This window comes from Numenius arquata, chromosome 1, assembly GCF_964106895.1.
Source record: "Numenius arquata chromosome 1, bNumArq3.hap1.1, whole genome shotgun sequence".
Lineage (NCBI taxonomy): Eukaryota > Metazoa > Chordata > Aves > Charadriiformes > Scolopacidae > Numenius > Numenius arquata.
This window is the reverse complement of record NC_133576.1, coordinates 123,893,547-123,908,857: the sequence shown is the minus strand read 5'-3', so window position 1 is coordinate 123,908,857 and position 15,311 is coordinate 123,893,547. Positions and strand designations below refer to the sequence as shown.

Genomic DNA, 15,311 nt, shown 5'->3' with positions numbered 1-15,311 from the left:
AATTCTTCTAACTACAGCATAGCAATGGACTGCACAAATATTCTAACATTGCAAGACTGTTAATATATTTGTACATTTGTGACTAAAAAGAGAAAAGTTCAGAAAAAAGTTGCACACTTTGCTCTTAACTCTTCTCAAAAAAACTCATATTTCTCCCCAGTCAGTCTTAATGTTTTTGCAATATTGACTTTTTCAATAAACAACTTCTGTGACATAATAAAGAAAAGAAGACTTTACTGCAGCTCTTCCTGTATATACTATACTCTCTATACTACATGGAGTAGTTTAACTACACACCTATTACACTAGGAGTTGTCTGTGAGTTTGTGTGTCTATGCACCCTAATTTATACAAGCAGAAGCCAGTGCACCTATATGAGAATATTATGGCCATGAAACCCCTTTTTTTTTCCTTCTTTTTAAATAGATGCAAGTGTTTTCCATCAATTAGATTACATGTCAAATATCTAGAGTTCCTATTAATTCAAAAGAAACATGGCTCTAGAATCACATTCTGAGTATCAGCTAATGAAGAAATCAACTACTTTATTCAACGTGCTAAGTTACAACCACTCCAAGAAAAGCCAGCTAATAAACTGGGATAAGGTACACCAAAGTGACGATTCTGCCAGTACCTGTTTTAATTACTTAAATTTTACAAAACAGAGTATAATTGGTAAATTGATCTTTTACACAACAATACCTTTCCAAAGTAATGAGGGAACTTGTGCTGATCTTCAATGACATGAGCAAATCCTCCTTGAAGGCCAAAGTCCACAGAAAAGTATGGTAATCCTTTAGGAATCTACACATGCAAAACCACATTTTTAGATGTTTAACAGGCTGTAGGTATTTAGTTAACCTCCCCACAACTTAACAAATTTGAAAGTGTTTTTACAGTTGATGGCATAGCTTTTTTTTTTTTTCCAAATGACCTCTCAGACCAAGTTATAAAATTGCTACAGAGAACCAAAACAGTAAATAAACAGGTAAGGGGAAAGAATACCATACAATGACGAGATAAAGAGACACTGAAAACTGAAAAGATGATTACTGGGTGGCAGAACCTCCAGAGGACACCACCTACAGCATCAGGCAGGAGATAGGAGGGACCATGCAGCAGCAGGCACCCTCAGCAAATGCCTCCCTGGCACCACAACTCTGAATTATACGGGATGAGTAGAAATTTTAAGATGACCCCCAGCAAGTTGCATTTATTAAAGATGAGATGTTGAGTGATAACAGGAAATATTTACCCAGAGGAAATGTTGATACTCAGGGGGAAGGGGAAACATCTCTATGGAGAAAACCCCACTATGTGACTGGAAATTATCATTAACTTGCCAAATCAATTAATTTAATGATTCAGTCAGTCTACAGAAGAGACAGTGGTTATCCTGGTACAAGGAAAGAAAGCAAGAAGTGACTTGAAAGCAGATTCATTTATTGCTACAGTACTGCAAGTAATTTCTGCTGTTCTCTGCAGCAAGTTATTTTCCACTCTTTTAAATGTCATATCAGGCTTCATGTCTCAGTATTAAAACCCATTTCCTCTTTCTCCTAAACCAGGATTTGTTTAGTGCAAAGGTGCTATATTTATTAAAAGACACTTTTGGAAATTTATTACTACTACATAGCAGTAAACTACTTGTGGTAAAATCTATACACATCTTTCACTTTAATGTTAAAATGATGGAACAATCTTTGAACCTAAGATTTGTTTATACAAAGATGTTTCAGTTTAGTATCCAGGAGACAGACAGTGTACTGTTCCCTTGTTTTAGAAAAAAAGACTTATAGTGCTATTTATATTTACGCTTCATAAACTTAGCAACACAGAAGGCTGTTATAGGTCAATGAAAAAGACACATCATATTTTTTCCAGGAAGGTAATTTGCAAATCTTTGATCTACCTTAATTCTTCAAGTTAATCAAGAAAATTATGCTAGTACGTGTCTTCAAAGTGCCAGCTTTGTTCTCAACCAATGCTTGCAGCTCAGTCCACCTATTGTTGAAATAAATGGGAATCTTTTCCCTAATGTCAGTTAGGAGTTCAGTCAGACTTTTAATTTTCATCATGCTTATTCCATCTCCTGAGCCACTGATCTAATTGCGTTCCCTTTCTTCTCTCTTTGAAACAGTTTATAACGAAAAAAGATGAGAAGAATTTGCTGAGAAATTCAGTGTTCAATATATTTCATTACTTACAGATTTCCGAATATCTTTTGAAGAAAGATCAATTAACTTCTTGTTCACGGACCACTCTTCATCAGACTCCATTATAGCTTTCTGTAAAATCGTTTTATCTGAATGTGAAAACAGTCCTTCATACAGCAAGCAAAGAACTAATTTTTTCAAGGTAGTGAAGTACGTTGCACTGCAAGTACCAATTACTTCTTAACAAAGTAATCTTACCTTTGGCAACTTTTCTGATTTCCAGAACTTACATACTTTATAAAGGCATCGTATAATATCCTCAAACTCACTTAATTCTAGTCGTCTTTTTCTTTTTTTAATTTAACTTTTGCCTGACACAAATTATCTCCAACAAGCTTCAACTAAAAGGCCACATTTTCTTTTTACTAAGCTCATACAAAACCTCTTATCACTACATTATATTAGCTTTTTTCCTTTTTTTTTTTTTTTTCTTTTTTTAAACACTAAGAGGAGAATCCAGCTTAGAAGGCTGATTGCACTTGAAAACCTTTTGAGCTGCCTCTGTATCTGTCATAGTATGGAATTGAGTATAGTGTAGGTATCATTTAAATTTCATTTGCTGCATATTTTAATGGTGGAAACATCTGAAGGAAAGTTTTATGCAAATGACATTGCATTAAATCTTGTACTTTGTCCTTCCTTTAGCATTCAGACAAAACACAAATTTTATCAGCACTCGAAGAATAGCAATGAAATCAAACAAGTGGGGAGTTTCAAATGTTGTAGAAGCTACTCCACTGCTGTTCGTCATACTGATTGCTCCACTTCATCAAAAAACAATTGCACTATTTATTTCCAGAAATTGTTTCAAAGAACAAATGAAATAATTTACTTATAAAACGCAAATCATGATCCAGCAGAAGCTTCAATGAGCCTTTCCTGACACAGTCAGTGGAAAGAGAACAGAGAAGCTACAGAAGAAATACCTATGATGCTGCCTAATGTTCATAAGAAACCTAAGACACATGTAAAATTTGGGCCTACTGAAATAAAATGGGGATGAAGCATTATACATTGCTATTTCATAAAACAGTTGACATTATTTACCCATTTTACGCTTGGCAAGGCACATGTATGGGGGTTTAAGTTTATACTACAGAACTTAAGTGAGAAGTATTGCAATCCTTACAGCACTTCAAGAAACTCCTCCTCTCATCCTCTTTCTGTTTCTGTCAGCAACTTGAAGCAGCTGCAGAGTGACATAAAGCTGTTTCACTGACTACTTGAAAAACAGAATTACCTCACAGGACTTGTTTTAAGATCACGGAATAGGATCAAAGAATGGATCAAGAAGTAGGATCAAAGAACACATCTTTTCAAAAATAGTTCTTGAGTATCAAAAAATTTTCCAGAAATAGATGAATTATGATAAATACATTCAAATAACCTAGAGAAAAAAATATTTCTGTGTACCTTAAAGTAGATTGGAGCCATATCTCCTACTTCTTTTGGAAGAGGAATACATTCATACACCATGTGATACCGTTTCTTCAGACTCATGTTCGTTTCTAGGAACACACAGTCCAAGTCTTTAGCTTCAAACATTTTCACCAATGCATTTCGGAACATCTGTTTAAAGAAAAAAAAAAAAACGTATAATTTGAATGAATATTACAAAGCTTTCAGAGACAATATTTTATATTATTTCACTAACATAATATATTTATAATAAACTCATAATAAAATGGATAACAGCAACAATCATACTAGGAAAATTCCATATGATTCAACAATTTAGTATGAACTATATTTCTTACAATACAAACATAGGAAATCTAGAAAACAATTGTGAAATATGCATTATATTAACATTACACAGTCAGTTTTAATAAGTACTGCATATTTTTACAGTTAAAATTAAAACTATATTGAACTTCGTAACTCTGACGCTCCATAAAACAACATCGCTTTAACAGTAGTTCCCAAGCTTGCAATTTCTGAGAAGTTAATGTATTGGCTTCTGTTGACTCCAGATATCATTATCCTTCCACTATTCCTTCCAATTACAGAGTTGTTTTTTAAAAAAAAAAAAAAAAATACATTTCCACTAGGCATGCTTGACCTTTAAGGAAAATACTAATGTTGCCTCAAAAGAAAGCCATGGCTATAACCACCATCTTCACTGTAATGAATATAACCAAATGCAATACTGTAATACATATGGTCTCAACATACACTTACTAGCTCCCATTACAGATTAGGTGCTGTACCTATTCAAAGTGTATTTCAAGTTATAATTCTGCTAGCTCCAGCATCAGAGCCCTGCATACGCACAACAGGCTCTGCAGCATCTCCTACCTTTCCGTGGTGGAAAGGGCCAGGGAGCCGCAATTAAGCTCAAGACCTCACTTTTGGCACTTGCTTGAGCTAAGTTTCAGGAATGCCTGTGCCCCCATGTGCCTCCCTGATCTAGACCCTGACTTGACCTTCAACCTAAATCATCGCTGCAGACCTATCTAGCCATGACTGGGCTGTGGCTGACCTTGTCTACCACCATGGGACCTGCTCTTTTCTCCTGGCTTGGGTACCAAGGGACTGTACCTTGTCAGGAAGGTGCCTTCTCTGTGGAGCAGCTTGCTCTTGCTGCTCCCTGATGCTTGGCAGTTGGTATCTGCATCCAAGATATGCAAGAGCATCATTCTATAGCTTACAATGTAGATGCTGAACTAAATTATCAAGGACAAGGGATGAATTCTGAAAACATTTTCAAACGCACAAAAGATCTGACTTTGTGACAGGGTGCATGTTTCTGAAAGTGTCTCAAAATCTTGAAAACTGCTTTTTAAAAATTACGATCTTTGTACTATACATGCTCCCCATCCCATTTCCACATTGCAAGCCAAGAAATCACTGAAACTGTATGAGTCTCAAAGACTACAGGCACCACAGCTCTACAACTCAGGTAACTCATAAATTGTCCTTCCTGCATTGATTTTTTTTTTTTTATTAACAATGCTTAGAAGTACAAACAACACAATTAAGAGGCTAAGCCCATCTAAAGGTTTAAGATTTCCTATCTTAATGTAAATGGAGAGTTGATGAATCAAACAAGCATAAGCAAATACACTTATTCATAAACATCAGCAAGTACTGAAGAAACATTAAACCAAAGGCTGGGAAGGACTATTACAGTTGCTACCCTGCAATATCAAGTGAAATACAAACCTACTGAAAAGCCTGGAATATCTGCAGATGTTACCTAATGTTTCCCAGACTGCAATTTCTTGTTTTTAAATACATTGCAGTTTTCCTCCAAGTTCTGAGCAGGCCAAAACATCAAGGATAATTAGCATTGGAAAGGACAAAACCATTCATAAGAGCAAATAAGAGGGCTTGGCTCATGCTCAAATGCACACTGCATTGATACATGTAGCAGCTCAGGCAATAGAGAACATGTAAAGATTTATATATTTTCATATTAAAACAATTACATGCATATTTACTTTGGCAAGTGAGCACATCAGTCTAAAATACACAATAAGCTAAATTCAAGTGCCTGAAGGCATACAGGATAAAAGAACCTCTCTTGCTTTATTCCAACATATCTTAAAAAAAAAAATCCCAGCAAAACTAGTTAGCTGAAACATGTGCTCAATACATTTTATGAATATTTAAAGTGTGCTAATTTTTTTCCCCCTCAACAACAATATAAAATATGGCTCTGGCATCAGAAAGTTAGTTTAGTCACTGAGTAAATGTGTGCTTATACTCTCACTAAAGCCTTCCATACTCCTCCTACTGAATTACCTGGAAGCTGGAAAAGAAAAAATAAATCTGTTTCCCTCGCCTCCCAAAGTACCTTGTTGCAAAGAAATGTTTAAACTGCTTATGAATGTATTCACAGGGTTAACAGATAATAGTTTTGCTAACCTGTTGCCTTTTCTAGCAAGGAAAAGACTAGCATTGAATACAGGAATTGCATTTGGTTATCTTTTCTTTATCTTATTTTCCTTCTCATACAAATTTAGAAAAATTATAATCTATTTAATTAAAAGAGGTTAGGATAAATAGAAGATATAGAATAAACATATTTATCACTTTTCCCCATGCTCTGTTGTTCCTCCTGATCCCTATTTATTGCACTTATTTGCTTCTTATAGAACACCTTGGGCTCCCTTCTTGCTTGGGAGGAGCATAATTTACTAGGAAACATTGTATAAAAATTACATCAGCCATGAGAATCAATGTGGGGAGCAAATTTGGAAGTCAGAGAATCCATAAGCCAGGCTTGAGGCACAATCAATGTTACTTAAACAATTTCAAACTCATGAACTAACCTGCTTTTAAACCTAAGCAACTGCAAGTGACGAAGCCTTTCTCTAGTCTGAAACAGCATCCAGTATTTTGATATAAGGGATTCCAAGCTGTTTTCCTTGAAATAATCCTGATGGCGGAGGAGGAAGACCAATCACTGTCAATCTCCTAGGCAGAACCTCAGAATCATCACAGAATCATGGAATGGTTCGGGTTGGAAGGGACCTTGAATATCACCTAGTTCCAGCCCCCCTGCCATGGGCAGGGACACCTCCCACTAGACCAGGTTGCTCAAAGCCCCATCCAGCCTGGCCTTCTTACATTCCTCCCTTGATTTTCCTTTTCCAAAGAAAACAGAACTCAAAAATGTCTTCATAAGAGTTGGAAAACATGACCCATCATGTTTGGCACTTTATTCTAATAATTCTTTTCGAAAAACTAGGAAATTGGATTCTAACATGGACCTCATATTTGCAGAAGAATGAGATCATTCTCTCTCCATTGACATCCACCAAAAATCCAGATTATCTTCAAAAAACTGAAGGTATGTAAACAACAGATTCATAGATTCATAGATCTTCAGCTTGTGTTTCATTACAAGTCATCTTTCTGCCCTGACAACCCCTGGCACTCCCAAGGGAATCCTAACTGCCAAGCCAGTTATTCCACTTTTTGTAAGGGATCAGCTGTACCTACATCACCCCCAAGAGATGTTCCTCTAACATGGTTTCAAAGACCTCCAACAGCAGAGGTTCTGCAGCATTCCTGGCAACCTTTTCTACTGCTTATAAATGAGAACTTTTCTTCAGCGTTTACCCAGCATCTCCCTTTTTCAATTTTTGACAACTAATTTTCATCCATATTGTAAGAACGTTCTGCCCCTTAGTGGAATCAGAAGAGAGCTGCCAGGCTGGAAATTATGAAAATAGGTACGTATGAGAAGTATATTATTATAGAAAACAACATTATTTTACAAAAATGTTAAAACATGAGCCAGTTTCTCAGCTGACCTGGATTTCTTCCCAGATTTCTTCATCCAAAAGTGTGGCTGCAGTATGGTGCTGCAGAGGGGCTATCAGGCAGTGGCCTTCAGTAAGGGACTGGTAGCTTGGTAGAGATAAGTAGACCTATAAAAAGCGAACAAAAACTGTAGTTTTTTCTAGTGTTAAAAACCTTCCCGTTGCTAAAGCTAAGAAACACATCATTTGCTAAAATTCAAACCAATAGAAGCCACTACCTTCTAATTACAGCAAGGTATTAGTAATTTTAGTGTTTTTAAAAAGGTCACGTTATCCATCAGTAGCTCCAATGAACCAGTAGCATCCAGACAGCAGCTCCACCAATAAGGCAGTATGAAATCACACAGTTTAGTCCATTAGAATACCTTTTTCTGTAGTTATATATGTCTGTATGGATTTTAACAGAATATATTATATAAATGCATACAGATATAGATATAGCTGTATATTTATCTATTAGGTATATAAACACAGGTACATATCTGTATGCATTTATATATATATATAATTTATGTATATACAAAAATAAGTGCAATGTACTATAATACATATCTATTAATCTAATTCCTTGGCCTATAAAAAGTTTCAAATCAAATGAAAAATATCAATGATAAATGAAAACTTTGGAGAAAGAATGACAAAAAAGCCTATACTGAAGCATTTCATGTTATAAATCCAAATATTTATGCAACTTTTAAAAGCATTAACAGAAACAAGAAGGTTCCCCAGACAAAACTTCTGTCTATTTCAAAGGATCTTAGGCTTAAAAATGGAATTCTCCACTTAATTTTCTTTGATATGATTGAGATACAATTCTTCACCAGTTCAAATTTCCTCCAGTGCAGTGTGATTCAGACTTCCACAAATCCACCTACAGTCTAATCTCTGCACTCAGATCTTTCATTATTTCTCCTGTCTTCCACAAATCCACAAGACTGAATTTCTGATAGCAAAGATTAGCTTTATATTTCACAACAGATTTAGATCTTTTTCTCCCTCATCCTTGAGGAATTTGTGAAATCAATTGGAAGCGCAAGGAAAATAAGAGGCAGAACAACGAATCATTTCATAGAAGCAATTTTGTTCTTAATCGTAGGCACTCTAATATTAACACTGCCTTCCTTTATTTCTTTTTTATTTTTGCATTTGTGTTAAATTGCCATTTTCTTACCTTGGTGCCAATTGCAATAATAAGATGTTTAGAAAGTTCACTGCTATCAAAGCAGTATGGGCACTTATCCATGCGTGCAGCAAGCTGCTGGTGCTCACGTATTGCTTTTCTTCTTTGTATTTCTTCCTCTTCCCCACTGCGCGCTCTTTTGGCTGCTTTGGAAACAAACATGTCATCCAGAGTGTAGTACTCTCTGTCAGTTTTTTCCATGAGCTGAAAAGATACACAGAAAAAATGCGCGTATATGTAAATAAGCAAGAAAATATACTTAGCTCTTTGCTTTATCCTTTATTGAGAAAAGCATAAAGTAGGTAAGCAGTAGCATTGCTTCCTTCCATACGGCATCTGCAGCACATGCAATCATCAGGTACATCTCCCGAAAGCAATCATACACATTCTTAGACAGCATAGATATTAAAATATAGACATGTGACAGCAGTGAGAGGAGTATATTACTATATTCCATCTCAAGTTAAGGGCTAGGTATTTCAATATTACCTTGACATAACTTCAGCTTTAAACAGATGCACAATTTTTAAATCATATATAACCATATGTTTTATTTCATTCTTTCCCCTCTTCCTCCTCCCCTATTATGACTATCACTATCCACTCAATCACCTCTTGTGAAATAACTAGACCTTGACTCTGCACCTCATATTCATATTCTATGAAAGCATGCTAACAGTTATTCTTATCAAGTGAACAGTCTGAGCCATTTTGTGAAGAAAACAGTCTTTTTCTTCAATATTTAGTTTTCTTGAGTATACCTGTTGCTAGATACAGATAACGAACACAACTAGTGCATTACCACAAACAAGGCTGAATGATCCACAGGATTTTTTCTTTGCTCATTAATTGCTGCATTTCAGTTAAATGTGTCACATTTAAAAGGAAACTCAGAAGATACTAAATTTGTTACAAAGACATGCTCAAGGGTCAGTGGTATCTCACAGGAGCTTATCGGTGGAAACCCATACAAACTGGATACACCTCACCTAGGCGATATTCGGGAGGGATGGAGGCTGTAGATAGGAACTGAAGGTGGGTTTATGGCAATAGCAGCAAGAGACAATGAATGGAAAGGAAAGCAAGAAAAGTATGCAGGTCATGGGACTCAAACCCAAATGACAGTAGATTTCACTAGGCTTTAAAACTCACAGAACATTTATATATATATATATATATATCACTAGGCTTTATCTTTTTTTTTTTTTTATTTTGATGAAAGCAAATCCCATGGCATCTTGCCTAAATCAAGACTTAGCAAGTCTTGATTGTAAAGATTAACCTTTTAAAAGACTTAGGAAAGTATTTCTCTATTTTCAGCTTTGGCTGCTCTACATGACTTTAAAATTAAGTGCCATTTATACTCTAAATACGTAACACACATAGCTAAAGCAAATGTAAAAAGAATTCAAAAGATTTTTTTCAAGTTTTTCTCTTTAAATTAAATCCCAGTGCTGCAATACTTTTATGCTATACTTGACTGCAATTTTCCCTTGAACAGTTTGAGTAATCTCCTTATCAAAATGACAAGGAGCAAAAAAACCAGACCATTATACAGATGTCTTGATATTGGAGGTGCTGGCCCTTCAGAGTCTTCGCAGATTTATATGTATGAGTGGTTTTGCTCCAAGAATTGTTAAGGAAATGGCAGAAGTGTCTTCACAACAAATCCTTATATTTTAGAATACTGATGGGGATAGCCCTGGGAAAGGACTAATGTTAGCTGAAGGCATTCTGAAGGCACGCTGTCAAAACTGGAACACAGTCTCCAAATAAAAGAAAATCTTCCAAATATCCCAGGTGCCATTTGTGTAGATAATTTGATATGAAAAGAATTTAAGACTTTATTTTGTAGTGTGGATAAGTAACCTCCTTCCCCAAAACACAGACAACAACTTTTGTTCTTCCTGAATACTGCAGTTCTCTAACACAGACCAATACCTTATTTTGTATATGTGCAGTACTTTCATTACCAAACAACTGAGGAGCAGCCTTCTTAATATTACTTTATTTATCTGTAATACTTTTAACTGCTTATGTGCATTTCCTACTGGAAGCCACTGTAGACTAAAATCAACATTTCAGTAGTTCAACTCTGTTATTGTTCTGTTTTACTAAAAAGCTGTAATCTACATTTAAAACAAACAGGAAATTCCCAAGCCATAGAAAAAATATTTAGTGGTTTGGGTGTCAAAAATCAAGTCTCTGTCATAGAAGCATAAGAAAGGTAAAACTGGAGCTTCAGCAGAAGAAACACCAATAAGCGCTATCTACAGAATGGCACCATTCTGTTATTAACAAAAGTACTGTGAGAAAGCAGATACACATGAAACAAGACAGCTGGCAGACTACAAAGAAAAGGAAGAATTGAAATCAAAACACCTTGGATATCAGGAACATCACATGCAGCACAGAATACCATTACTATTTTGCTTTGGTTGCACTTAGTAGTCATGGAAATTCCTGGTTTGCTATTCATGACCTCTTTTAAATAATAGTACTTTTCAAAACACCTTAAAAATACTCTACAGATCCTTTTACGCAAGTCCCTTATATCACAGGAACATATTTCAAGAATTCTGTCTAGTGATGAAATAAATATGGGCCGGATGATGTGTTTCTTCAACAAGTGCTACATACAATAAGACACCTGGTACTCAAAATAGAATGTTCACCTAAAAAAAGCAGTAAACTTTAAAAAAAGTATGTGTTGCCTGAAGACCAGACTCAGTTTTTCTTGGTACAGTCATGACCAACAGAAGATCAGTACATTTCAAATAGTAATTCAGTAAGACCAAAAAGAAATTACGTTGCTGTTCTTGAGAAATTATACTTTTCTGCATCATGTTCAACACAATATGAAAAAAATATTCATAATTCAATGGCACAGATCTAACAGTAGATCTGAAGCAATATAAAGTCTAATAAATGATGACCTTGAGTGGAATCAATAAAAAGAAGAACAATTCAGGAGACTTAGAAAAACAAGTTAAAAATGCAACAACAGCAGCAAAAACAGAAAAGGAAGAAAACAAATAAACCAACCAGCCATTGGGAAAAGTTAGAGTCACCCCAAAAAATGGTGAGAAAGATTTCCCAGTTGCACCAGAGACATCTTCCAGTGCTTCCAGGAAATCCAACGGTAGCATTTCAGGATTCAACAGTAAGTCAGTGGAGAATCTTAAACAAAATTTTGGATTTTTCCTGGAAACAAAAAGACGTGTAGAAGAGTTCTTCATACAGGTAGTGGCCATGGGAGCCAGTCAACATTGCACTTCTGGTTTAAGATGTAATATATATTGGTCAACAGAATTAGATGAAGCGCATTGGGGAAGGAAGTAAAATAAACGTAAGTTTACTTTGGAGAAGGAACAAGAAAACGTAGGCAGTAATGCAGCATTTTGGGGAGAGAAGCTACAGTAAAGGGGTATTTAGAGAAGTATTCGCAGATCAGGTTCAGGTTACCCCTACCACAGAGCCTGTTGTAGATCGCATTGCAATACTAACAAGTAACGGAAGATAATAAGGAAGGCAAGGCAGTTCCAGAAACCAACACCTCAGCTTCAAAGACATTAAATAAATGCCTGAAATAAGCAAAGTCGAAGAATAAAGTTACTTTAAACATTTCATTCCACTTATGCAATAAAAAAAAGCCTAGTAATTAATAATTCATGTCTAATTGGATGTTCTTCAAGCACTATACCCTTCCCTTGCTGAAGAAAAACAGACAAGAAGAAAGTGGAAAAATGAGGGGTTATCTTCTCCTTTTTCACACCTTTAAGGAGAAGCTTATGAGATCTTTATTCAAGTCGTAAGTCCAGCACATCAATGCACAATGCAATTATACTGCAGTTCTGAGACAAAGAGACCAAGTTGCAGATGGTCACCCTGTCCATGAATCTTCATTCCTTGCTGTTTTATCACATCCTTTAGATGACTTCAAAGGAGTGTTAAAACGGGATATATTTTCACCTCTAAAAACAACAGTCATGAAAGGAATAACAATCTCTTTGCAACTCCCGTATTACCACAGTGTCCTTCCAAGATCCCTCAAAACAGTTCAGAAGTACAGAAACCTAAAAATAGGCAACAATATCATCCAGCAAGAACTGTGTATTCCTACTGAAATAATATATGATATGAATATGTTGAAAAATCCATTCAGCAATATTTTCTGCCTTAAAAAAACAAACAAAAAACAAACTAAAGATGCTTAGTCTGAAATATTGGAATAGTAGCAATGAAAACAACTAACACATTCTTTGTCAGCAGCAAGGAAAAAAATGTACATATTTTTTAAAGGGCATAATTCCTTAAATATGAGCATCCTTCAAATCCTACAAATGCCAAACATCAATGTGTCAGAACTGAAATAAAATAAAACGTAGCTGCTACCACGGCAGATTACAGCTACTGCTACTTGAAATATTGGCCTTTTTGAAAACTTATTTGGGAAGAAAATGGAAGTTTTCTTTCCAAAAAAATGTATACTCTTTTACAAGAAGGTGCCCAGTGCGTTCTGCCAATTGCATTATTTCACCGTAACAAAAATCTCTCCAAACAAGTTAAAGGGAAATTGAAAGCACAAGAAGAGAGTGTTAACCAAAATGCCAGAAGGAAAGCAAGCAATCACTTAAAAACTGATTTCTTTGATACATATCTTCTTCCATACACAAGACAGAGCTAGTACAAATCCAAATTAGGTTCGCTGGAAAGCTTCTGGTCTGCATCAGCTAAAGCATCACACCTGTTAAATGCGTAAGTCAATGCCTGCTGGAGGTTGTGTGCTTAGTTCCTCACTGTGCTGGATGCTGCGTGCACCCTTTTTCAGGTGGTGCACAGAAGTCGGAAAGAAGCAGGCAGTCACTTTCATATATCATTTTTAAGTTGGGATGGCCTACAAATACATCACTGAACTGCCTAAAGTTAATATAAGAAATTCAGACATCTATAAAGACAGTGCACCTGACGTTCTCATTTCTACCAGATGCTGTCCAAAACCAAGAGCTAACATAAACCGACGTTCTCAGAAGACAGATCATCTCCACAGTCCCTTGTCTTCTCTTTCCTATTTCACTTTTTTGTTCTGGATTCATCTGCTACATTCTTCCTTCAAACGCGCCCTCTGTTTTCCAACTTTTCCTTCTCTTTTGGCAAGCAACAGTTAACCAGAGAATACACAGGCAGCTTTAGGACTCAACACCAGGCAAAATGACACAGCCTCCTACACCTCGTGTTGTGATTGTACAACAGTGGCATTTCTACCATCCATCTGACAGGGGATCTGTTTTCCACAACCAGGATGCAGTTTTGGTTTAACCAACAGGGACGGCATCACAGCTTTGCTTGCCCTGGCCAAAAAAGGCCTGTAATACACAAACATTTAAACAGCAGTCAGGGAAGGCATCCAAACTTCTTTCACGAACAGATAAAAACCATCCTCAGGGCTCTTATTTGGGTAGATCTAATGTGTGTAAATGTGGCCAAAACCCAAAACAAGGAGAGAGATCACCAACCATTCAGCACAGGAGTTCAGAAAGAGATTGGCATCTGACTATGCATAAATGAGAATGATTTGAGAGAGGGAAAAATTACAATGTTTTATTTGCTGATGAAATCATTAACATTATAATTAGCATGAATAATATGAATATATAATATGAATAATTTCATTATATAACATTCTTTTCATAACACAATTCATGTCGTCTTTCATTTTTTACGTTACTGAAGCCATTACGCATCTTGGCACGGGGCTACCTCCAAAAGTAACGCTTGTCGATCTACATCAGGTACACTCCAGGGTGAACCTCATTTTCCTGCCAAGTGTTCAGATTGATGGAACTGCATCTCACAGCTTAATTTTAAACGTATTCTGTTTTTCTTATTGCTACAGTAAAACCCCTGGAGTCTTAAACACTGCTGGCTGCCTACACACTCCATCTGAAGTATGCTGCGTGGTGTGTCTCTTATCTCTCCCTCCGCGGCTCTTACTTGCTCTTTGGGTGCACCCTTTGGAAAAGAAAGCCCTACTCAAAATTTAGTATCATGGTGATACTGAAAGGAAACCTCAAGAGACAGAACTCCTCATCATTGGGGATTATTCCGACATAACACCCCAAGTACACTTTTTTCCATCTTCAAATTTCCTCTGAAATTTGGGGTTGAAACAGGAAATTCCATTAAATGCAATTAGCAGGGTGACAAAATATACCTGCATCTTTCTAGTGTGGGTTATTTTCAGCTTTTTTGTGTGCCTACTTTTCTGATTATTGTTCTATTTTGTATGCAACTATTGAACTTCTGCTTTTCCTGTTTTCTTGCTAATGCAATCACAGTTAAAGTTACTTCCATATAAGCTAATAAAAGTGCATCTGCTTGGAAAATTTGTGGGGAAAAACAGTCTATAGATTGTATAAAACGTATCAGTTTGGTTTTAAATTGTCATGGCAACACTGACGTCTTCAACTTTAAATGACAGTTAATATTTGTGGAATGTTGCACTCACATATTTTGGGAAGCTGCAATAAGGAAGAATAACCTATTATTTTAGAATATAAACCTGACATACGAATACATCTCATCACATTTAAATTTATTCAGCATTTAGCACTCATTTTTTACAACAAAATCACCTCAGAA

At 36.0% G+C, this 15,311-nt stretch overlaps 1 protein-coding gene across 1 annotated transcript in view; it reads right to left on the bottom strand.

Annotated features, from left to right (window-relative positions):
* The window catches only part of CWF19L2 (CWF19 like cell cycle control factor 2), a 78,724-nt gene that overhangs the window by 901 nt on the left and 62,512 nt on the right, over positions 1-15,311 (bottom strand). Inside the window, exons 13-17 of the mRNA XM_074158981.1 lie at positions 8,661-8,873; positions 7,481-7,597; positions 3,630-3,785; positions 2,208-2,288; positions 703-804 (exon numbers count right to left, since the gene is read on the bottom strand). Coding sequence (XP_074015082.1) covers positions 703-804; positions 2,208-2,288; positions 3,630-3,785; positions 7,481-7,597; positions 8,661-8,873 — 669 coding nt within the window. The remainder of the gene's footprint in view (positions 1-702; positions 805-2,207; positions 2,289-3,629; positions 3,786-7,480; positions 7,598-8,660; positions 8,874-15,311) is intronic.